The following is a 25,825-nucleotide window of genomic DNA, read 5'->3' as shown; positions in this document are numbered from 1 at the left end:
CCCCTGAAATCTGAATTCTATTCGGCATTCAGGACGATTACTACATAAAAATGCCTAATAACCAGTACACTGCAACAGTGAACTTGACCTTGACTTTCAAACAACTCACATTTTTTGGTCTGGCATATAAACTTCAGGGACTTCCAGCATGGAACATCATTCCATTTCCCTGCTTTATTTCCAATGTTGTATATTTCAACGCAATTTTCCTAAAGAATGAAAATAAATATATATCCAGTACCATTTGAACAAATATGATATTCTAAAGACCACATAACCAGAGATTACGACAAATACCTCTTCATTTAAGCACTATTTGCCATTGCCAGTACCTTAACTCTTTAGGAACAATGTAGCACTTTTATCAATATGCATATGAGGAGAATTTAATATCAGTTCAGAGCGTGTCTTTTCAATCCAACTGAAAATGTTACTGATTACATATATTTTGAAACTGTTATATTGTTATAAAAGAAACTGTCTAAACTTTTTTAAGAACAATTTGTTTTATTAAGACAAAATCACACAAATATATATATATCTATTACAATTACTGTTTAAACTTAGCATGCATATTTTTCTTTAAAATGATATCAAGTTATATAATCAAAAAAGTTTAACCTACATTTACGTCGTTCGGTTCGCCTTGATCCCAGTTCGTATAGGTCACTTGAGAGTTGTCCTCCCATGAATACACACCATCGTAACTTACACGATCAGACAACCCAATCCAATAGGTTGATTCTCTGTGTTCCGTGTTCCCAAGGAGACCCAACAGGAAGGCTTGGAAGAAGCAAAACCAAACAGAAAATACCGACATTAACTTAAAATACGAGATGTTCCGAAATGTCAACGTCTTCAGTTTTATCGACGGTATTCAAAATTTGAATTTAAAAAAACCCCACGTAAAACAGTTGCATTTTGTTTAAAATAATTGGAAATTGTACGTAATTTAATGAAAAAAGGAGAAGACAAAAAAAATGAACAATGAACTTCCCAATACAAGTGTTGCATCACTCTTAAAAACTGCAGATACATATTCCAGAAGTTCAAAATCAGTTATCTGTGTTTGATTGCAAATCTGCCGTTTCCGGTTTTGAGTGATATATGAATTTGACCAAATTCCAAGATGATATATGTTTTCAATGTAATAAAGATGGAAATTGTTTGTAATTTTAAAAATAAAGTACTGATATGCTGGGCATAATCCGTGTGTAGAATTTTCAAAGAACGACTGTATGGCGGGGACACTATTAAACGGTAAAAATGAAAGAATTCCAGTTTGGAAATTATCTTTATATGAATTCTGAGTTCTATCAAACTGTGTCCGATTCTTGGTAAGCTTGGAGTATTTATAAGATCAATATAACTAATAATATATGCGTTATATCAAATGAAACAGAAGACATTTTTTTAACGAAACCTGCCAAGTAGATTTACTTAGTTTCAATGTAATTTTCATACATGTTGCGTTTTAACGATTTTAGTTTTTTTGAAACATGTTATATTTTCATGTTGGCATTCATTTGCTTCTTTTGCACATTTTTTCTATTTCTACCGTATTGTCTTAACTATGATGTCAATGAAAGAAAGGAAAAGCACCATATTGAAGAGATAATTCTTCAAAACTACAAAGTGCGTGTACCACTCAATTCTTACTGAAAAGAGTTAGGTAAATTGATATAGGTGGGAAACAAAAAATGAATGCTACAAGAACTGAAGGGGGGGAATGTTATAAAAAGAAAATGAAAATGTATAAACACCGCTAAAACCGGTGTTGATAGTATTATGTTCTATTTCTGTGTGATTTATATTCAAAGGTTTGATGCAAATGTTTTTTAATCTCATTTTTCGGAGGAAATAAACATTCATTCTTTCATTTATTCAAACCATCGTTCGGTGATGTATAACATTCAATTAAACTGTAAATGAAAAAATAACATGAGATTGTTTCATGACATCAAAACACTTTTTGATGACACGGCATTTTTTTTGTTACAGCATACAGCATACCTTGTTCTCTGGCGCTCTTTATGCTAATCAGCTGTGTTCCCGGATACTTTTCCTTGCACTTCGTGTTAGCCTGATCATAATGCTGAACCCCATCGTTATTGCTTGAGATGTAAAAGCATTTGTCATCTGGAATATGAAATACACTGCAAGGTTACATTACAATAATCATTTTACTTCTTCTTTGAAATATTTGAAGCTTAACATTTTATTTATAACATTAAGTTTTTAAAACAGTACATTAAACTCCTGTTCAAGCTAAATATTTTATTTATAGTATTAAGTATTTCAAACGGTATAGTTAAACAATAAATGTATATTTAAACTCCTGTTCACATTATGAAATCTAATAGAGTTATTGATATTATTCACTGCTTATCGATATAAAAAATCAACAAGGACCAAGACAATTAGCAATAAAATAATTTATTCATAACGGGAAAGTGTTATTTTTATTCTCCGAGATTTCTATTTCATCTGTTTGAATGGATGACTGCTTCACCTTCTCCTTCACATCTTATCGAATGTGTTGTTTCAAAACGCTTTTGAAATTTAAATCAAATTCTTTTTAACTAAAATTGATGGTTATTATTTACGTAATTCATATCCTTGGGAATAAATCCAGTATTGTCTCCAGAATCGATCGGTATGAGAGAGGGTTTTATAATTTATATCTGTATGTTTATCAAATAATTGAAAGTGAATTTATGAGTGACCTTGTGCTATCGTTAAAAGCAGTGTGGACAACCAACATACAGACATTTCAATTTGTTTACGATGTACTCTCTCTTATATACATTGGAGCTACGATATCCACGTGACAGAATGTCCAGCTTTCAGGGAAACAACGCCTAGGGCTAAAAATGAATCTAAAAATCACCTTGAACAGTTTCAGGTTGTCATAGTTACAGGTATTGTCATAACCGTAACTAAAGAGATACTGACAATTGCTTTCCGCCAACTCATCAGTATCGTTCCAATTGTGATTACATGCCGATTCGACAATGAACAAATATCGCATTTCTTGAGTAATATCCAAAGTAAAAGAACGTTAAATAAGTTTTTCCCGTTTTACGTTATAAAGTTATCATACATATCAATTAAACAAGTTTTTGTGGAGAAACATTTTAGATCCTATGCGTTTAATTATGATATCAATGCACGCATTAACACCATTACATGTATGCGTAGAAAGAAACCATACAAATATGAGAAATATACATATACATTCAGTACTGATGTCGTAGAAGCATACTTATTGTTGATGGTATGAAGCCCTGGGGACATCCCGCCCCAAACAGAGGAGGAGGTGATGGGCGTGGCGTAGCAATAGCGGCGCTGTTGTTAGGCTTCTTACATACGTATCCAATCAATTTCTGATTACAATTTGCGTCCTGCCATCGCCCTAAAAAATAAGGAATAAATTATTGTTTTATTTTAACGATTTTCTTTTTTTTTGGATATACTTATAAAAATAGAGTTCGTAGCATGTTGTGTAAATATCTATACTAATTGAGGATTGCAGTGTTTAGGTGGAGTGGAATGTCGATAAATATGAAGGCTGTGTGATCCCCGTTATAATTTTTAGAATATTCATTCTATTTTCTCGCTATTATCAATGATTTAATAATTACATGTACTGAAAATATAAACATAATCAATCACATAATCTCTTCATTTCATATATATAGATCTGGATATTTAATATTTATTTCATCTAAATATCAAAAATTTATATTATTTAATAACATCTCACAAGTACAACTGCATGAAACAAAAAAAAACAAAAAACAAAACAACATAATACTAATACACATACCGTCATTAATGCCTACACATCGCTCCCCTCCACTGTTGTCACTTGGTTCATGCGGATTCCAGTGAATATATTCCAAAGGCGTTCCATCCGTCCACCTTTCAGAAATAATTGTGTACATAATTTTAAATACGTGCTAAATTCTAATTTGTTGAATTGAGACGACGGATGCCTCTGTCGGAAACCATAGAGAAGTTTGAACTTTTTTTAGCGTTTTTTTTTTTTTAAATTGTGTTATTTTTTTTATTTTTTTTTAATTTTTATTTTTATAAGAGCGTTGAAAGCAAATGGACTATTACTATATGTTTGCCTTTTTAACTTTACGAAGATTTAACCAAATAAATACCTGTCTATTCCTGCCCAATCAATTATGTAACCCTATATAAATGGATGCACAATCAGTTAAATAATTTCACTTTAAAGGCGGCGTCATATTTTCATCCTATGATATAGAGAAGATTATTACATTGAGATCGAAACCCTAGGATTTCGAAAGTACATGTTAATGTTTACTTTCTCAGCGCTGAATTAAAAACAAATTCAAATGATCATTCTCAAAACATTATCCCGACATTTACATATCGGATGCATTTTTATCGATAAAAAAGATGTCCTTAGAATGAGGTGAGCGTTACAATAATCAATACAGCATCGCTTACTTGTAACCATCAAGCTGAAGTTCATTTAGTCCAATCCACTGCATACCGATCTCAGAGGTCATCGAAATCTTTAAAAATGTAAATAGTCGTAAAAGTATTGTATGGGCTACTTTTTAGGATGCGATAACATTGAGAAATACAGATACCGCGAAAATAAAACAACAAAAAAAACACCGACAATAAAACATGGCAGTAACTCGGACTCAATTCGATAAAACAAGGACCAAAATAGGAACAAAACAATAAGAATAAAACCATTGAAAAAGTCTTAATTCAAAGATATAGGATCAACGATTTTCACGTGAAACTATATGTCCTATTTTCAGAGAAATGATTCTCAAGTGGATTATTTGAACTGAAAAATTACCTTACATTGTGTTGTTTTTACTGTCATAATCGTAAAATAAGGAGATATTGGAGTTGTGTTCCTCCAGCTTTATCTACCGACTTTCAACACAGAAATTTGCATATCTCGATTTATATTCAAAGTAAAAGACTTTCATATACTCTTTTTTCAATACACAGTTATAAAATAGATGCATTTTGCAAGGAAATATTGTACATCATATACGTTTGATAAAGGGATTTTTTAAACGGATATTTATTTACATTTGGTGACACTTTAGTTTACTTACGGTTTTGATTCGAAGGCGTAAAACTGTCACCAGAAACTTTTAGTATATTGATAATTCATGATATATTATTTTTGTCAAGTTCGCATGATTCATAGTGTTTGGATTAATCTAAAACATACGAGTCCAATCGTACTTTCCCGAGGCTTTCAATTTATTTCTTATTTACCAATTAGTGGAATCAGCTCACATTTTATATGTGTATATTATGATCAACATAAAAAAAATATTATGCTAAAGACACACACATATATCAAAATTAACTTTAAGACACGTAAATAAAATTTCTGTTGGATTTGACGATGAATCACTACTTAAAGCTTCCGAAGAGTACACTCGTCAAGTATTGGACGCGACAGGATGAAACGGGCCAAACAAAAATTAACTAGACACGGCAACAGTAAACCAAACGCCTAAATTTGAGTTTCAAAATTGACTTGCTAAGACTTCCACTTACTTATTTCTGCGAAAGTGTTATTTAGGTTTGCAAAAATATGAAGCATTCCCTTTATAATATTACTCCGCATGAATTATTTTGATATTGATAAATGGACATGTTCCAGCAGTCTATGATATTACTGAAGTGATTGTCAATGATAGATATTCGAATATATGTAAAATGTATGCCAATGAATACTGGAGTATATTTTTATAAGTGACATGCAAGAACGATAACTCAAAAGGTTATCTGGAGGTAAATGTTACTAACAACTTACCAATGACACTAGAAAGTTAGTCTCGTCTTGTGAATGGATGCTAACAAGATAACTGTTGTTCGTTTGGCAACTGTTCCTGGCCTCATACCACGTGACAGGTTCGGTTACTTGAATCACGTGATTATAGCAAAAGCCGTTGTGGAAAACCCATTCACTGTCTTTCCCGCAGGTCTCTGTTTAAAGAAGGCATTGCACATGATACCAAACCCTCGCGCTACAAACTAATCAAATAATTCTTAAACTAGAAGTAAAAAAATGAACAGGATTTTTCAAATAATTTTGGCTGTATCATTATTTCAATTGTGAAAACCTAATGAAGATCGAGAATATACCAATTCCTATTCATGTAAACTATGGCCTCGTTCCCTCCTGTAGGTCATGATGCAAACTCATACAAAACGTGATGAATATGTGCAGGTGTGTGGCGTTCTATGGTCCACATGTCCAAAACTAAAAAATATCGTGACAATCAGAAAAAAAATCCAGAACTGAAAAAATATTCTATCAAAATTCAATCGATTAATATAAACTATTTCCCTGTTTGTGACGCACCTCAGGCAAATCAGGTAAAACCGAAGTATAAAGTATAAAGACATGTTAAACTATGTACATCATTACGTTCTTCTGTCACAAGTTAATACCACTGCAGTAATTAAAGCAAGATTTTGTTACCTGTAGTATATATATCTGTGTGATTTTCGACATCTATCACAGGAAAACCTGTAAATGAATGAAACACATAGAAAGATATAATACATGCAAGTTTTTTTTTTTTTTATGAAAAACCAATTAATGATGTAGTTGGTTACGGACAGTTATTTTGTAATTAGTTTTCATTTTCAAACTATTGAGCTATCTTAAGTGATTTGTCACTTTTTGAATATATTCTGATATAATTTCCTTTGGATAACCTGTACACTTAAAACGAGATGGTCGAATCTTGCCAAAGCGTAAACTAAATTCCATTATGAGTGCATTAGATATGTATAACTCTAACAGTTAAACAAGCAGGGGAAATGCGTTCTATCTTTTTATACTAACGACCACCAACAGCAAGGAAAATAATATCACATTACGTGGACAACCAAATAGTTCCCATGGGTATAGTAGTGGAATACCTACAAAATGGCTGCTACCAATATGCAACAAATGGTATGCCGATAACTGCAAGGACAGTCTCGTCTACCAAAACACCAAAACAATACATTGTATTTAAAGGATTGAGCAAGTGCAGTCTACGACGAGAGTGGTCTCGCACTGTTGTTTTCGTGATGAGCTGTCACATCTCTGGTTCGCAACAAAGCTAGTAAAAGGTGTTTTATTTAAAAGAACAAACCTATCTTTATTTTACACACAAAGTCTTTAGCGAGGTAGCAATTGTTGTCATTCCATTGGCGAGACCACGCAGGCATTTCCACACAGTCCTCCTGGTGCATGGCATCATTAGGTTCACCAACATACCAGTTGGTATAGTCTAGAGGAGTTCCGTCCGACCATGTGTATCCTGAGAAAAAAAAACAGTACAAAGCTATAAGCTAAGTGGCATCAGTGAAAGGATTGTACAACATAAAAACAAATTGCATCAATTTAGTCATAAATGATACATACCAAATCATGAATATTTTTCTAGCAATTTTGATGCCAAACGTGTTGCAATCCAGAAGGGAATTCAGGGACATCAAAATTGAGCAAGACATATATCATGAATAATACGAGACATAAAAGAAAACAGAAATCACGGGTATTAAAAGTTAAAGAGCCTAATGCTAGAAAATGAAAACGGGTTATTAACTGGGAAAAAGCATGTCTACCATGTCAAATTTTCTCTGTTTAATACATCATTGCCGTGTATCCTATGTTTCCTTATGCAGTTAACTATAAATTGAAATGTATTCGGTTATGATTGTTTAATACAATTACAACTATTCTTAACATCGTAATTATTTCAAATGCTTTTATTTCTATTAGACTCACAATAGATTGTAATATGCTCTTACGTTTCAATGCTTAAGGACATCTCAAAACTGGAGGAACAATGTAAAATATTAAGTCGATTCCATTTTTGACTTTATCGTATCTATATACCAGGTTGAAATAAATTCTGGGTTTAAGGGTTAATTTGGAAAAATCTTTATAATACAAACCAAATTTTGTGTAGGCTATTCGAAGAAAACTATTCGGGAATATAGAATAATAAAATCATAATTGTATCTACCGGTTTCGAAGTCTCTGTCATTCAGTCCATTCCAAATGGTCATCCATCGCCTATATAATAAAAACGAAAAACAAAAAGATATTTTAATTCTAAAAATATAAAAATCGTCAAATACATGTATAGATTACTGCAATTAAAATGAATTCCAGTGAATACCACAATGCAAAAATGAAAATAAAATAAATTTATTTTCTGCAACTCATCCTTCTGATAGATTTTATGTCCAAAAAGGAAAGTTAAATAAATCTTGTGAACATTCTGCAGGAAATCATCTAAACATTTGAGTGCATATATAGATATTCGCTTGATATTTATTTTTGCGTTTTTTTGTTTTTGTTTTTTATTTAAAAACTTTCAATTTTGAATTTTTGAACACATTGCTTACGTCATCAACGTTCCGAATATGAAATCTTCCTCGGCAATGCCGTGAACGCTTAGCAGATCCCCACCATATTGTCGACACTTGGAACGTGCTTTTAACCATGGCAACTTATCACTTCCGGTAAAAATCTATGGTTGAAAAAAATAAAAACAATTATTCATAAACGAATCTGGACATAAAAATGAATAATTTAAAACAGCTTCACATCAAATTGTTTTAGTCATTTATAGACACATTAACGAACAAAGACATTCGATTTTAAATTGAAACAAGAGGCCCTGTATCGCGCACCTGGATATTTCAGTGATTATGTTAAAACACTCATGTCAAAGTTAAGTTACAAATACTGTCCTAGTTTGGGACCTGCCGCTCAGGATCACGTATTCCAGTCAACACTTTAACTAACAAATATCTGATATTAGAACTTCAAAAACATTCGCAATTATACGTGTACTATGATGTGAATCTTGTTCATGTGACTTCCGTCCACCTGCATATTATCTTGGCGGGCAGACGTTTTAATACCTGTATAATACTCTCATTATAGCTTTGATTTGATTTATCTCAATCTTAAATACCTCCTACACTGACAGTCAAATTATCTTGGCCTTTGACCCGGTGGTTTTTATCAATTGACGCCTTGTTCAATTCCGACCAACATTGCTTAATAATATCAAATCAAAATATACATTTATAAAATTGACCTTAACCTTTTGGTCTGATGACCTTTACATTTGACCTTGATTTCTGCCCTCAGTATGTATTTTTTTGATAACTGAACATCTTGACTAAATTCCATTTAAATCGGTCAATTAACGCTTAAGTAATCAGCCGGAAACAAATTTTTTGGATGGTCAGACCGATGCACAGACGGACGGACAGAGTGATTTCTATAAGGCAATCGCGCCGTATCTTCGATATAGACCCAAAATCATGTCGGTCAAGATTTTAATGCATAAGATACCACCATCCTATCACCATTTCTACTGCACAGCATTAGTATTAGAACTCCAAAATATTAGCATCGTAATGATGAGTGTATACACAAGTTTGTTTTCCCATTGTGCTTGAGGCATAGAAGAATTTATTATAAACAAGTATTACCTTATAACAAGTATTACCTTGTAGCAATTATCTGTGAAGTTATACCAGCCTTCGGCACATGTAGGCGGTGAGACTGTTGTTGTACTAACAGTGGTTGTAGTTGTAGTGGTGAAACCAGTCCTTGGATATTCACAGATATACCAACTCATCCTAAAACAATCTTCCTTCATCCACATACCCACCGGATGTCTGGTTGCCATAGCAACGCACGCTGCGTCTTCCTTACCTGTTTCAACAAATGAAATGATAATTCACAGCAGCTGCCGTAGGCGGAAGTGTTGTAATCACATGACCAATACACGTGTTATAATACTATCGCATCTTTTTAGGTAATGTTGAACTGTAAATTCATTTCAAATAATAATTCTAAGATCAAATTGTTTCCTTTTTTCAGTCTGTCAAATGAGTAAATGCGTACGTTAAACAATCTAATGTAATGATGTGCTTCATTAAATAATTTACAACAACAATAACAACATTATTTTGTTACAGAATATGTTCAACATGATGTTAAATGTTTTCGTTCTGAAATATAAAACTGTAGCGATTTCAACATTTTGTACGTATTTACATTAGTATTTAACTAATTAAACTATTCACTGTCTGCTCATCTACTTTCAATTAAAATCCAATGGTGCACACATCTTCTAAACATTACAATGCTGCTTTTCTGTTTCAAATACTAGCCTGTATCCATGGTTCCCCAGTGCGTGAAAGATAATTGGGTACCGCTGTTCCATGACACAAATGTTCCAGGATTATCCTGGTCCGACAAACCTATCCAAAATGAACCGTTCTTTCCGACTATTTGGCTAGCAATGAAAGACTGCACATATCTGTAATATAATATCAGGCAAAGGTGAAACTCAAATGAACGGTGTTCCAGTTCAATTTCAATAGAAACCTTGTTTGTGTTGTATCGAAAAGACGAAAATCAAATATCTTAATTCTCGTCCTTTCAAAACCTATCAAAACTTAAATTTCGTCTCAAATCAGCCACCGTAGTAAAGTAAGTTATATCCACTTATATCAATCACTTTGGCCCGGATGTAAGTTTTTAGTGTCCAATGAAATGGTTACTAGTATATTAAATGGAAAAACATAATTCGTTCTTTTTTGTAACAATCGTAATATAAGTTATAAGATAAACCGTATACATTGCCAATGCATGGCAAAGGATGTAAATACTTTTATGACGTCATAATAATATTTATAAAATTAATATCGCTTTACTCTTTCTAACTTGCCTTTGACCTTTAATTTCTATTGTTTCGTTTATTCGATATGACCATATATTTTCAAAATTCACTAATTGACCATATAATCCAAGTGATAGAGTAACCTGTCATTCAAAGTAGCAAGGTGTCCCCCATCCTGTTGACAAGAATTCTCTGCATCTTTCCAAGACTGGTTATCGTAGTTGAAGGAGTAACAATAAGCACTGTATCCAATACTTCCCTGAAAATAGAAAATATCACAAGTTGGTTTCGTATAATTATCATTAAATAAATAAATAAATAATCTTGGGTATATCTTCTGATTTAAAATGTCGTTTGCGCGTGTTCTGCTGCAAAGTACGATCAAATTTAATCAATATCTAATTAAATCTGCAACTGCAATGGGGGAGTAAGTATATATTTGTGCAAAGGGAAATTGACACCAGTATATATTTTCCTTAAGCAATCAAGTCTTTTTTTATCATAAAACATTCATGGAAAGGAATTAGTATAAGCTTTTAGCTTGTTTTCCACTCCTATATGTAAATATGATTTGTATTGTGATTTTGTGTGTAAGTACTTGAATTTTAATAAAATATTGTTTAAACAGTTCTTGCCTTGGTTGTGTAAATATAGATAGATATCACTTGCTTTAAACTCATGAAACAAAAACTTGTGTAAAATTTCAAAGAATAGGACACAAAATGTTTACAATTCACACTAATTACGATAGCTCTCCAATAACACTCGTGGTAATCGATAACATTCAATGCGACATGTGAATAACTTACAATGTTTGTATAAGTACATTTTGTACCTGTATATGTGACTTAGTATGTACACTCTCTATTACCACAGCAGTATACATAGAGTATAGTGTAGACCAAACGACTTGCCGATTTGATTACAATTTCGTACATAGACTTTAGTGTAGACAAAAAGACTTACTGATTATATTACAAATTCGGACATCCAATTCTCAATATACATAGATTAAAGTGTAGGCGGAATGACCGTTCAATTTGGTTACAATCTCGTACACTCCAGCCCTAAGTGTACATACGATTGTACATTGTATTGTAAACGTACAGGTATGTCGATTTTATTACAACCTCCTTCATTGCACTCCTCATTGTATATAAGCTTCACAAAAATACCGAAGTCTTTTCAAATGAATATACATTGTACTCGCAAACCAACCAGATTTCCCCAAAAATTTCTTATATGTGTATCACAAAAAAGATAGATTGCGGAAATTGTTATTGGGAAATAACCGTTACAAAGAAGAGAATCAAATGATATGTCCTGAGATGTTTATTTAGATATTTATGCTAGATGTAATAGGGAAAAATAAAGAGAGATTATGAGATTTGTAATGGGCAACCATCTTAACAAAGAAGAGAATCACAAGATATGTTAATAAACTTACATTTATACAGCCGACTCCCAGGGGAGATGGTGTTGTCTTTGGCAAGAGACTTTTTTGTTTGCGGCAAACGTATCCTGGTAGTAGACTGTCACACTGAGCATCGTTCCACTTTCCGTCCTGACGCCATATTTGAAAATATAAATAAGAATATAACTTTAATGTAAACTAAATCATAATATAGATACAAACTGGAAATATCAAATATACTAAAATGCAATTGATAATAAACTAAAATTCGATTGAAAATAAACTAAAATTCAATTGGAAATAATCGATATGCATATTGGTGATTACTAATTTTACCATTTTTCTATATAACTGTGTCGTATTGTAGGTTGGTTAAATAGCTGCTCTCGGACAAATTCAAGACTTTCACCTGTAAATATACGCCGACACATTCCTCGCGTTTTGTTCCGTAGTTGTTCGGCTCATTCTCCGACCAGTATGTATATTTCACTCTACTTCCATCGCTCCATTGAAAGGTCATGTGATCTGCTCTATCATTTAGACCAATCCAGAATCCCCCGTAAATTACTGTGTGATGAGGCAGGTGACCAACCGGAAAAGGAAATAAGTAATCAATTTTAGTTATGGATTTAGGCGAGATTAAGTCAAACCCATACATCTATTACGGCATATATGTTAAGATATTAAATGTCGATAATTAACTAAGACAACATTTTCTTTGCAAATAAGAATAAAAGAACGAAGGTATTAGCAAGTAAGTTTTCCAACTTATTATTGACTTATCCCGTTTATATGTGTGTGTCAGTAGGATAGAACAAATGCTGTAAAGTCAGTTATTAACCATAAAACACTAACCGCTATCACAGATACCACAGGACAGAGGACACTGCTTTAGCATCCAATCATGATTCACATCACATTCCCCGATTTTGGCCCAGCGTGCACATTCTATTGTATTGTAGAGATCTTTGCAATCCTGAGAAAAATAAAATAAAATTCCTAAAATGTATCACAAAATTAATTGTTAACAAAATATTTCGTAAAAGAAATAACGTTTAATGGTTTTAAGGCAGAGTGTCTCTCTACGACATTTTGTTTTTATTCTATCATAGGGGTGTAAGATTTTCTGTAATATTTGAGTTTTCTCCTCTTATTTCGAATAAAAATAGAACAATAGTTATTGTTTGCGCTTCGTGAAAGCATGTTAGACTGGTTGTAGGACGCAGGGTTACGCAACCGATGGGTCGCTAGTTTGATCCTGGAACGGGCGCTGTATTGCTTCCTTGAACAAAATACTTTACTCCCTTGTGTTCCAGTCGACTCAGTGGTACATTGAAGGTTTACGCGCCGAAATGGCAGCTCCGGATGTATGCTGAGCAGCGGGTTCAGAAAGACATTGACTAGTTGCTAAAGGCCCAATAACCACGGATTAATAATTTGGCAACAGCTTTGAGACGGCTATATTACTTTGACATAGCGGTGTACAAACCTCCGAATTATTATCATTACAGTGTTTTGAAGTCAATCCAAGATGTTTTAGGAATGTACCAAAGCAACCAATACAACACCAAGCAGCGTAATGGATACATGTAAACTCAATCAATTATCCTATATATAGATATATATAACATGTAGCCAATCAAATATTAGAATAGAGTAACATAAACATATACTTTCAAAGGTTATATTACAACAGTTGCGAAACAGCGTGTAAAAAGCACTCTTGTTGCCCGGATGGAAGCGCGCCCCGGGATCTTACTGTGGGAGGAAACAGAGTACCCTAGAAAAAACCCAAAGTGGTCCTGCCGGTGACCCTCGTTCCTTTTCACGTCTGATAGAAGAAACAAACCTCAGTCGACTTAAAATGCAAATATGTTTCCACTGCTCCAATCGCCCACCCTAACAAACTACCAATTTATAATCGAGCAGCAATGCACATGCCCAACAAAAATTTCTAATTTCTTACCTGTATGCAGATTTTACAGGCCAGATGACAATGTGTAGCCATCCATCTAGGGTTTGCTAAACACTCCCCTTGTGCCGCCCACTTATCACATTGCGTGTCATTGTGGAACAAATTATAGCAATGCGCTACAAAGAAACATATGTTTTCGTTAATGTTTTCAGTTTTGGTACATTTTAATTAGTTGTTTTATTGGAAATGTGTACCTATGTCATAACGACAAATATAATTCAATATTTAGATTTTTATGTCAATTATGTATCTGGATAATTATATTGTATTTCCAAATTTCTGGATGAAAAACAAATAGATGAAATATTTTCACATCATTTGACATTCAATTTGTTTTCATGAACTTGCATCAATAGTTCCCAATAGTCCACTAACGTTAGGAAGTGAAGACACATTTCAACAGTTAAAACATTATGTACGTTTATGAGCTTAGACAACCCACGAAAATAATACCTTCATGGAAATTTATCGTTTTAAAGTATGATGCCAGGAAGCATGTAGTTCTGTGTAGTTATTGGTGATATTGGTGCTTACTGTCAAATACATATGAACATATTTATTTACATGTCATTGTGTTTACACAACAAAATAACAAACGATGTAAGATAAATTTACAGTATTTATTAAAAAGTTTGCAGATAAGGGGTGCATATCACCTTAGCAGTTACCTCCCTTGGACCGGGTGGGGTATAGCCGTGGGCTATTTGAACCCCGTAATGCTGAAGAGCATGGTGCTGAAAAGCTATGGCCAACAACCCGTTGAGAACATGACTTGGAGGTATGGCTGACCTGAAGCTCATGGGTACCATAGCCTGGTCGCTCAAATGTCCAGGAGTCGGCAAGAGTTGGGAGTTACATCACTTAGGCTTGGGGTTCGACTTGCTGTCTTACCCTGGGCCAGATAGAGTTGATGTATGCAGTCCAGCTAACCCTTGGTTCTGGGTTGGATTGACCGATTTGTGGTGTATAGCAGTAGTCTGGCATCATTAATAGTCCATGTTATTATGTTATTACATGGTGTCAGTTTACTGCCATAGGCCCAAAGGAGTATGAGAGACATGGTTTATAAGCATGTGATGATACGAGGACCCCAAAGAGGGAATGTAGGGTATGAGACACCTTTATCCCCAGCGCCACCGGGAGAATATGACATAATTGAGAAGATATACAGCAAGTCATAGACAAATTCTGGCAGAATGCCTCAGTATCGAATACAGTTATTGTCCTCAGAGGTACTTAGGTGTAAAAGAAAAACAGGGTACTAATGTCAATGACTAGTAAACATTTAGTTCGGTTCTGTATCCCAATTCGGAATGTCCAGATGTAATCCTTACAAGAATGCTGGCCTGCATGGCTACAGAATGTGTCCTGTTACCTTCGTTTCTGTTAGTTGTTGAGTATGAGGGCCATAATAGTACCGTTTAGATATACTCGCCCTAAACGAATACACACATATATCCCATCTGAATGGTGACAGATAAGCACATTTACACACATATAAATCCAATGGAATATGCACATAAATCCTGTGTGAATGATGACAGATTAGCACATCAATATACATGTTAATCCAGTGGAATAATTAGTACTCATTATAGATATACTCGCCCTATAAAGAGTACACACTTAGACTCCTATGAACACAGAAGGCAGCCACTAGGCTACTAAGTATCAGGTGAAATCTTGCACATTTCTGCTTGAGCTTTCCGGAGAATATGATGAGGGGTACGGATGTATCGACAGTAGCTATCCGATTGCCAGCGTCCAAGCACTTTGATGAGGTGATCGGGGACATCTGACTGGGCGGCAGTAGTTGCGGCTCCTATTCTGAAGGAATGTCCTGTGTATAGTGAATGATTTAGACCTAGTCGGATCAAGGTCTGTCTTAGTTTGTCAATGAAAACATGTCGAGTCAAGGCAGCAGAATGAATGGAAAATAGGGGGTCCGAAGGACGACAACCATTCATGAATCTTTCTGTTAGCATTCTGACGACAGCGGCTACAGCACATACATGGTGATGGGTGCGGAACAGGTGAATGGTGACTCCTTGACGAAAGGGGTCGGTTTTGGACGCCTTGAGGCGCAATGTCATGCTGTTACTGTCCGGTGCTACTTGAATGTCGCTGATACACAAGTGAATTGAAGAATCAAATGTGTTAGTGGTGCATGTGAATTCTCCGCACCGTAAGAATGCGAAGAAGGCCACACAGCAGGCAGCCTCCATAGTAGTGTCTGTGGCAGGATCGAAAACACCCTGGTGAAATGCTGAGCATAACTTAGACAATATGTTGAAAGTTATGGGGAGTCTAGGTTTTACCGGAGTTCCCTGTAGTTTCTTTAATCCCCGTAATATGGTCTGGAGTCGGTAAAGTGGTAACCCATGAGTTTTCACAAGCGGGTTGCTGAGCCCCTGCATAGTACAATGGAACTTAATTCCGTATAAATACAGCTTAATTGTAGAATATTTCAATCTGAGGTTATGATAACAATGAGTCACGAAGAGTATTAATAATTCTTCTGTAACGTTGGTAAACACACTTGCTTGGTCGTTTATACCATTCATGAGGATGAAGTTCTTGAAACAGGAAACACCTGATGTGTAGGTAGTTCTAGTCGAATGAGCCACTGCAGCATTCCATAGGTCACGCACTGCTGGTTCTAGTATAGAGGCACATTGTCGTAATCCGGAATGGGATTTTGGCTCTTCTTTGCTGCTGGTGCCAAGTCGTGGAACCGGTCCATCTGGAAACGAGATAAGGCATCAGCAATATTATTCTGTTTTCCAGGAATATGCATGGCTGTGAGAACGAAGTTGTGGATAAAGGTACACCAAGTTAAACGTCGCATAAATGGCATGATATAAGCGCATTTAGAACGTCCTTTCCTGATGATATCAACAGTTGCTTGATTGTCACAGTGTAGTCTAATTCTGAGACCTGACCACTTGTGTCCCCATATCATACAGGCCAGTACGATAGGATATAATTCCATGAAAGCAATTGACATTTCAGAACTGTTCAAGGATATTTGATGTGGCCAGTGACCGTGGAACCACTGACCGTCATAAAAAGCACCAAATCCAATTCCTCCGGCTGCATCTGTGTAGAGATTTATATCGTGAGCTAATGTTGTCGTCTCCTGGAGGAAGACTGAATTTCCGTTCCATTGATCTGTGAAAGTATACCACATAAATAAGTCCTGCTGACAGGCCCCAGTAAGTTGTACATGATGATGCAACTGTTTGACTGAGGCGGCAAGATTTAAGAGATAAGATATAAACGAGCGTCCTTGAATGATCACCCGACTAGCAAAGTTCATATGTCCCAAAAGGCTTAATAGTTCGCGCTTTGTGACCTTTTTGCGTTTACAGAAAGATTTGATTGTTTGAGTTATTCTCTGCACTTTATTTGCCGGCAGGCGTGCTTCCATGTTACTAGTGTCCAGAGTGATTCCTAGAAACTCTAAACTCTCAGATGGACCCAATGTTTTGTGAGGAGACACTGGAATATTGAGTGCTGTAAAAACCTTGGACAAAATTGCCATTGTTCGTTCAGCTACCACATTTGGTCTGTCGATTGTAAGAAAGTCATCCAGGTAGTGAATTATGTATTCTATCTGATAGTTAGTTGATAAAATCCAACAGAGAGCGGTTGATAAAAGGTCAAAGATCTTAGGACTGGAACGACACCCAAAAGTGAGTTTGGTATAAAAATAGTACTGTTGTTTCCAGCATATACCGTAGAAAGGCCAGAGTTTTGGAGAAACAGGTATAAGTTTAAAGGCATCTGTTATGTCAAGTTTACACAGCTTGGAGTGTCTTCCTGTATGCTGGATTTGATTTATGGCGTCATCAACACTAATGTACGACAATGAGTATTCCTCTTTAGCAATTAATTCGTTGATGCTGTTACCTTCGGAGTCATGGGGGGCAGAAAGGTCCACGATTAGACGTTTCTTGTCAGAGTACTTCCCTGTCGCTATTCCAATTGGGTTAATCCTGTATATATCAAAAGGGGGTTCTGTATAAGGGCCAATTAAGAATTTCTTCGCTAGTTATAAGTTCATCTACGATGTCTGGTTCAGAAGTGGCACTTTTTAAGTTCTTGCAGATTAGAGATGTCTCTGGTAATGCAGACATTCCAGTGTCAAAGCCGTCTGATAATCCAGAAATCAAAGACTGCACAAAGTTCTTATCAGGGTGGTTTTCTAGTTCTCTCTCCAGTGCTGCTATATTGATAGGAGTTGACGCCTTGAAATCCTGGAGGTTAGCCTTTTGTCATTGTTTAGCTGATTCGTTGGTTTTATGTGTTTTAGCAGATTTAATTGAAGATTTCTTAATGTGAAGGTAGGGGCAATTGTCACGGTTACAGCCATCTTGGTCTTTGTAATTGTTGCAGACCTCTTTACCATGGTGAATGACCCTGGTCCTTCCTTTACTGTCCGTGTTACTGTCCCCATTCCTATTGTTTCCTTTATGGTTTTTTGCTGATGATCCTAGTCCATTCAAAATGAGAGGACAGAAGTCTTCGGTATGATTCATGTTGTTGCACAGTTTGCAGCTGTTACTCCGAAATCCGGAACATATCGTGGTGTAAAGTTGATTGTCCCGAATCGCCCAGTTGACCTTAATGCCACGCTGGTGTAATAGTGCTGCGGCCCTAGTGGCGAAAGCTTTATGGTATTCATAGAATACAGGACCAGGGTATGTTGTGGCTAGTTCTACTATGTCTCGCTCGTAGATGTCTAGCTCCTGTCTGCGATTAGGGTAATATTCGCACATGATGCTCCTGTATATCGAGAAGGCCTTGACAAACTCTCCGAGGGTGAGAGATTTACATAGACGTGGGTCTGTTTGGAGCGGGACAGTACGCCCCCCAACTTCAGTGAATCGATTGTAGCGAGTGCAATCATAGTCATAAGATGGCAGTAATAGTAGAGCTAAGTTGACGTCCTTACCTTCTATTATCTGCTGGCGTATGGCTTGAGGTACGACTTCTATTGATGGCAGAGATTCTGATGAAATTCCTGTCTGTTGTAGAAGGATAGCAGGCTGAGGCACATAATTGTTTGGTATGCCTCCTGCTACGGCTGGGGGCTCTAAGGTCGGTGAGGTTGGTGAGGTTGTTGAGGTCGCAGTCAGGACATGACCTGGTACAGCTGGGGCCTGTCCGACTGCTACTGTATTTTGGCACAGTATTAATTGCTCCAGCCTGGTAACATGTGCTTGTAGAGCCTTCATTGCCTCATTTGATGGGAGATTCCTGCTGTGGTAGCCAGGCTGTGTAAGGTCATTCTCAGTAGGTGGCGTAACATCACTGTTACCATCACTAACACTGGTATTATTTTCTTTGTACAGTTTGACCAGCATTGTTTTTGTAAAACCACATGGTGGTCTGATGTTCTGCTCCAGCAGTCGTGTCCTTAGTTCACCTATAGTCCAGTTTTCTGGCTTATTAGGGTCCCAGTTGCTGTCATTACCGCCTGTCGTACTGACAGCAGAATTAAGAGTGTCATTACTGTCTTCAGGTGCCCTTCGTTTGCGCCCACGAGGTTCACCTTTTCCACGTCCTGACATATCTTTAACTGATGAGTGTTTTAGAAGAATGTCTTGCTGAGGATGTAACTGTTAAGTCAAGACTGGGTGATAAGGGTAATTAGATTCCCCCAAGATGATATCTGCATGCTAGTCTTATCTGTGCCCATTACATTCAGACTGGGAAGTTGCTTTGATAAGGTTTGTTTATCTGAGAGACAGAGAACATAAAGACTAGCAGGTGCTTTGAGTATATATTTGCACATGTGTGCAGTTGACAAGCGGACATGAGATGTCCTTTGACACAGTTTATTTAGCCTTGGCATGACCTGTACTGGTCAGCAAGGAGGAGCATAAATCTCCAAAAGCTTCAAGTGAAGCCATGCAGTATGTTAAATTGACTGTGTTTGGATGACAGGCAGGCCCCATATCTGCTGTGTAAACCTGCCTAATATTTAATATTAGACTTTAATTTAATTGCAAAGAATATATGATTTAACATTGAGTTCATATAGGGATTGGATTTTACATTTATGTTAACTATGCTTTTATGGTGCAATTCTTCTAGGAATATATTCTATGGGTCGCGGTAACGACCAATTTGAAATATATTCTTAGTGGAATTGAAGTATGAAACTTTATCATCAAGCTAGTTCGTCCGTCTAGGACTCTTAAGTGATGCTTGGAGTGTGAAATTCCAGATGGAAAGTCAGGGAAATCAAAACGGTCCTAAACAGCTGTTAATCATCGAATGAATATTTTTAGTGTTTTGGGAATTCCTTAAGAATATGAAATACGCGTTTATATTCTGAACTGTCGTAACTATTCGTACGATTTTAAACGTGAGAAACAGGGTAACGCCAACCCTCAGGGTCCGACAGCAGGGGTTTCGCCTAGCAATCTCAACGGCATTTGCAAAAGACGTGACATAACACTTTTAAATATTAATTAGTAGTGTAGGATTTGCCTAATAGCGAATATAAAACTTTATCATACTGATATATAACAAATACTGTATGATATAAAAATTCCAAATGACTACAGAAGTAAATTAAAAAAACTAAACAATGTTTGAAGCAACCCAATCATATCATTGTCACCTGAAAATCAATCAGTATATAAATCATAGAATCCCTATACATATATATTTATTGTTTGCACAAAAAAACCCCTAATTTTGTTTGAAATATAATAGGGTCTTCCATGCTTTAACACTGTTTAGTCCTTAGGGGCCCCTTGCGTCACTGACGAGTCATGACAGAACGAAATAGCTTGATGATAAAGGCTTGATTTCAATAACTCGACAGATATTATATCGCTTGTCATTTATTATTTAAAGTGCTTTTTTCTTGTGTTTTTTGTGTATTATGCTTTAGCTACTATACAATGAAGGAGATCTCACTCAAGGTAAAACCTACTTACATTTGGGTAGCTGGCTAACAAGAAAATTTTGTTCATCTTCGTTGTTGATTGTAGCGAGATCCCCGCCCATAGAACGGCAATCATTCTGTGCATCAACCCATATTTTTCGTGTCCGTTTCACCATGAAACAAGAGTGTTGATAGGATTTCCATCCAGCCGGACATCCATAATACTGATCGTCTGAAAAATTAACCGACAAGAAATGGAGGGTAGAGTATGTGCTTTGTGTTCATAATGATTTCGCATTTCCTTGATTATGTTGAAACGTTTTTGTTGGTTTCACGGAAAGTGAATATTCATAGTGCTAATTACTTTTGGTACATGTGTTTACAAAAGTGTATGCAAATGCTAATTTAGCGCTGGAAAGTTTTGTTTAAATGACAAATAACCCGTTTTCTTTGTTATTATTTTCACTGTTTCGGTTTACCTATCTTGGTCATCTCTACGTAAAAAAAAAGAAAAAAAAACCTGGCTTGAGATTTGTATGGCGGAGCGCTTGGAGGGGTATCCCTTATCTAGGGCAAAGGTAAGCTCAAAACTTTTTTTTTTTGTTTATAATCATATACAATGTAATCAACCCGGAATAGACCTAATCCAGACATTTTTGTGCCTTGTAAAACAAATTGAGGTAAACAAAATGGTGAATGATATCCTATAACAAAGACAAGGCAAATGTTTTATTCTGCCCTGGCCGTGGTAACGTAACACTCGTCACGCCATACCTACAGAAAGGTTAGTTGAGAAAGAATAAAATAGTAGAATAACTTCACTTTGCTGTATCATACTTCAAAATACTTTGAAATATTTGAAATGGGCGACACTTACCACCAGGAATGGGTCCAATGGTCGGGCTTTTTGGCTGGATAGTAGATGGGGGCACAGCTAATATCCGTGAAATGTAAATAGGTATTAGATTACTAACGTGTATAATGCAATAAGGCTTGTTGACAATCGAGACGAAAAACTGGGGTTTGTTTAAACAATATTGGCGTGAAATGAAATCAATAACCGAAAATCTTAAGTGAATTCTTTAAAAAATAAAGAAGGTAATTCAAAGATCACTCCAATAGAACGACAATTGTTTTTTTAAGAAATTGTAAATACAATACATACATTTAATGAAAAGAAAGAAATTTTATAGGTGATATTCTTGCAGCTAAAACATTGCGTTTACATAGTATAAAATAATAGTATTTTCTTGTTAAATGGGATGCATTGACATGTCGAATTAAATTTATCACCATATTTCTTGCAGATAAATCCATTTTTCTCATTGCAAGAGTTGTCTTCCCATCTCGATGTCTTGACAATCAGACTAACACAGTCTTCAGAGTTATCACTGCTGTCCGGTTGACCTGTGACGTAATAATTGATTGATTGAAATGGGAATCATCCGGTACATCAAACAAAATTGGTAAGTCACTAGTTTAATGCGGCGTTAGCATAACAATTCATCTAGAGTAAAATTTGTGTAAAAGTGACATTATAAAGTATAAGGTCGATATAGGCATAAAACAGAACATTTTGTATTCATGATTTTTTTGGCAGGTGTGAACTGAAGGTCTTTTAAAAATATGAAATCTGTTTCATTTCAAACATAAAATATTTCTGATTGTTTCTCTTTAAAATAATTAATTGTAGCTTTATTTCAATATACTATTTACAAAGAAGACCTACATGCAATTTATACTTTTGTAAAGCGTGAAACAAGTCATAGTTAATGTACTCCATTATATCACATTTAGTAGTTTATATGCATAATGTTAATGACCATTAACATACCGTAAATGTACACATTTAAGAGGAAATGATATTTTCGCGATTTTCCCTTCGAAAGAATTTGACTTAATCATAATTAAGCTAAACGGAATATTTGTAATTCGTTTAATTTTCTTAAGAAAATTAACTGCAACCATGTTGATAGCATAGAGGTCAACATTGCCTAAACTAGCGTTAATTTCTTCTGGCATTAATAGGTTTTCTATCAACTGCCATCTGCGATGATACATTTCAACTTTGAAGTACCTTTTGTAAACCATTAAACCAAGGTTTTGCTTTTCGACTCCTGAGGTGAAAAATTCCCTAATTGCTGATACGATCATCTGACGATGATATCACAAGTTTGTGTGGAACGATTTTGCGTTATGTTCCACTCTACATACGTGGTACACACGGAATATCATCCGACTTACCTGGCTCCCAGTTAATAAAACCAAACGGTGACCCATCTGACCATTCCCAGCCTGCCTCGTCATTCCTACTATTAGCGCTAATCCAGAGATTGCTCGATCTCATCGAACGAATTCTACCTGTTATAGCAATATATTATGTCATTAAGAGACACCAAAGTTATATAGATTTCATAGTTTATATCAAGCATATAATTAATCAAATGTGTATTACACTGCGTCAATCACTGTTAAAACTGTCAAAAAAGCATGATAATAGATATCTCGATGAGTGAGTAGGCGTGTTAACACAAATTACGACCATAGCTTAAACTTCTCACCTGCTATATAAAACTGCTCATGTGCCCCACGAATGCTGAGAAGGTGGCCCCCAGCGGCTTTGCAGTGATTTTCAGCAGTAATCCAAGTTCGCTTTTTCGTCGTTGAACTGGTAACAAAATCCTGAATAATGAGCTTCCTCCCAAAATGGACCACACCTTGGACTCCATGTCACTGAGAAGACCAAATATTAGGCTAATTATTCATCAGTTAATAGTCAAATTTTTACTTATTGTCTTAATGGTATAAATTTGAGTAGTACATAAGGCTGTACTTCATATACAATGTATCACTTGTGATTTCACTACAGAATTTCAGACAAAGTTGCTGTTGACATACTTTCAACACTACGAGGTTAAGCTATATCCTTTTAACACTAGTATAATTCAGTTGATGGCCATACTAAATGATTAGAAAATAGAATGGTTTATTTCGTCATGATGCCTTTGATATTTCAAATATAGTTGAATTCCAACACATTATAACGTTACATAGTAGGTCCATGCCATTCTTATTCATTATTCGAACATACATTGTTATGAAATTCAGTATATTAGTTACAAAACCAACAGAGAATACCTACAGGTAAAGAAAACTGTTTTTCAAACTAAAAATCAGTAACACGAGGTCATCAATTAGAATTAGACACGATGTTCCGGAAGGGTTTCCGTCTTCCAAATATAAAAACTGCCAATTAAAAAAAACTAACATTGCAAAAGTCGCGAAGACCAAATATTTAATCAATATATCACTCCGTTTGGCATTTATCTTTCATCTGAACATATTTGTCGCTTTTGACTATATCATCTAGGTTCAATACAGTGTTACCTTAAAATCATCACCATTGTTAGTATAGTCACCAAACAAGTTTTTGTGGTGGCAGTATTACAGAATCTACTTAGTGGTACGGAACATGTGTCTATAATACCTGGTGGATCTGTCGGCAAAAGTCGTGGGTAGTAACGTCGTTGAACTTGTAGTTGGTTTTGGTGCTAGTGTTGGGACTGAAAACGTGAACCAATATTGTATTAATATTAATCAGAATGACAGATTTCAAAGTTGTATCTTATTTCCCCGCCAATGTCAAATTTTACGAACTTTATACTGTTAGGTCAAGACTCATTTAATTTGGTCTTCATGATAATCCACATAGTTTACAAGCCGAATTTTAGGCGATTTGTGCTTTGTAACCTTTGAAATATTTCGTAACGCTAAAATGACAAATAGAACTATATTGCTATCTATCCTGATCCCTCAGATTGTCCATATAAACATATTGTCAGAATGTTTATTTGAATTATAACCATTTTGACTGTAAGGCTCAATATACAAGTAACTGTGGTGTATTCTAATTATCCAATAACTACAACATGGCAGTTAACATTATATTCAAATCATTCTAAGCAAGACTAAATTATTTTTTCATTATGGTATTCTTCACCGATTCCTGGGAATATATAAGAAAAGATTTAGTTTAAATTATTTTTATTGTGACCACTTAAACCACAAATGTCAAATGTCTGGCGGAAAATATCAAGTGACATATTACAGGCAAGCTGACCGATATCTTATCGTGCTAGCACTGGGACCCGAGATATATAATCTTTAAGAATGGCCATTCTGCATCGGAATAGTGCAATTACGGTTCTATAGCAACAGTAAAATAACCCTGGTCCCTATGGCCGTTAGGCGTTTTTTCGTATTCAGTTTACATCTGATGTCCATTCGGGAACTTAATACAACGGAGGTAGGTTTAAAGATGGCATTTCATCTTGTGTTTTATCGACACCGACGAACGATGCTCCGCTGTGTATTCCTCAGATAACTTGATTTAATGAATACGCACATCAGCATATTATTTTGTTCCAGAATTGCTCTCAGTGACTCCTATACCTTTATTGATTCTAACTCTCTTAGAGTTCTAGTTTGCATTGTTTTCAGTGATACAATAAACCGAAATAAATAAATTGAAACATTGAAAACAAATATCAATAAAAAAAAAACATTTTGGTCCATACAATAACATTTACGAACAGTAATAATATCAACCTTTTCATAGAAACGCGAAAATTTGAACCAACAATAAAAATACCATTTCTAATAAAAACAAACAAACAAAACTTGTCGATCACAAATTCATCTTTTTATGTAAATTTAGATTTTAAAAAGCCAAAATCACAAATCAAAATATGATTTTATATGAAAAGTCATTCTGAAGCCAAGGACTCGTATACTGTGAT

General features: G+C 35.3%; 1 protein-coding gene across 1 annotated transcript in view; it reads right to left on the bottom strand.

The window, feature by feature from the left end:
* The window catches only part of LOC117337801 (macrophage mannose receptor 1-like), a 52,442-nt gene that overhangs the window by 8,708 nt on the left and 17,909 nt on the right, over positions 1–25,825 (bottom strand). Inside the window, exons 15-38 of the mRNA XM_033898920.1 lie at positions 24,514–24,589; positions 23,588–23,694; positions 23,271–23,387; positions 22,320–22,433; positions 21,904–21,960; positions 21,079–21,258; positions 14,114–14,238; positions 13,003–13,123; positions 12,557–12,714; positions 12,181–12,297; positions 10,877–10,992; positions 10,222–10,370; positions 9,552–9,760; positions 8,434–8,558; positions 8,049–8,098; positions 7,170–7,337; positions 6,506–6,553; positions 5,834–6,006; positions 4,486–4,553; positions 3,830–3,924; positions 3,266–3,415; positions 2,014–2,139; positions 626–783; positions 110–209 (exon numbers count right to left, since the gene is read on the bottom strand). Coding sequence (XP_033754811.1) covers positions 110–209; positions 626–783; positions 2,014–2,139; positions 3,266–3,415; positions 3,830–3,924; positions 4,486–4,553; positions 5,834–6,006; positions 6,506–6,553; positions 7,170–7,337; positions 8,049–8,098; positions 8,434–8,558; positions 9,552–9,760; positions 10,222–10,370; positions 10,877–10,992; positions 12,181–12,297; positions 12,557–12,714; positions 13,003–13,123; positions 14,114–14,238; positions 21,079–21,258; positions 21,904–21,960; positions 22,320–22,433; positions 23,271–23,387; positions 23,588–23,694; positions 24,514–24,589 — 2,907 coding nt within the window. The remainder of the gene's footprint in view (positions 1–109; positions 210–625; positions 784–2,013; positions 2,140–3,265; positions 3,416–3,829; positions 3,925–4,485; positions 4,554–5,833; positions 6,007–6,505; positions 6,554–7,169; positions 7,338–8,048; positions 8,099–8,433; positions 8,559–9,551; positions 9,761–10,221; positions 10,371–10,876; positions 10,993–12,180; positions 12,298–12,556; positions 12,715–13,002; positions 13,124–14,113; positions 14,239–21,078; positions 21,259–21,903; positions 21,961–22,319; positions 22,434–23,270; positions 23,388–23,587; positions 23,695–24,513; positions 24,590–25,825) is intronic.

The sequence above is a fragment of the Pecten maximus genome, chromosome 11 (genome assembly GCF_902652985.1).
Source record: "Pecten maximus chromosome 11, xPecMax1.1, whole genome shotgun sequence".
In the NCBI taxonomy this organism is placed as follows: Eukaryota; Metazoa; Mollusca; class Bivalvia; order Pectinida; family Pectinidae; genus Pecten; species Pecten maximus.
The sequence above is the reverse complement of the archived record's forward strand: the minus strand, read 5'-3'. Positions and strand labels throughout refer to the sequence as shown.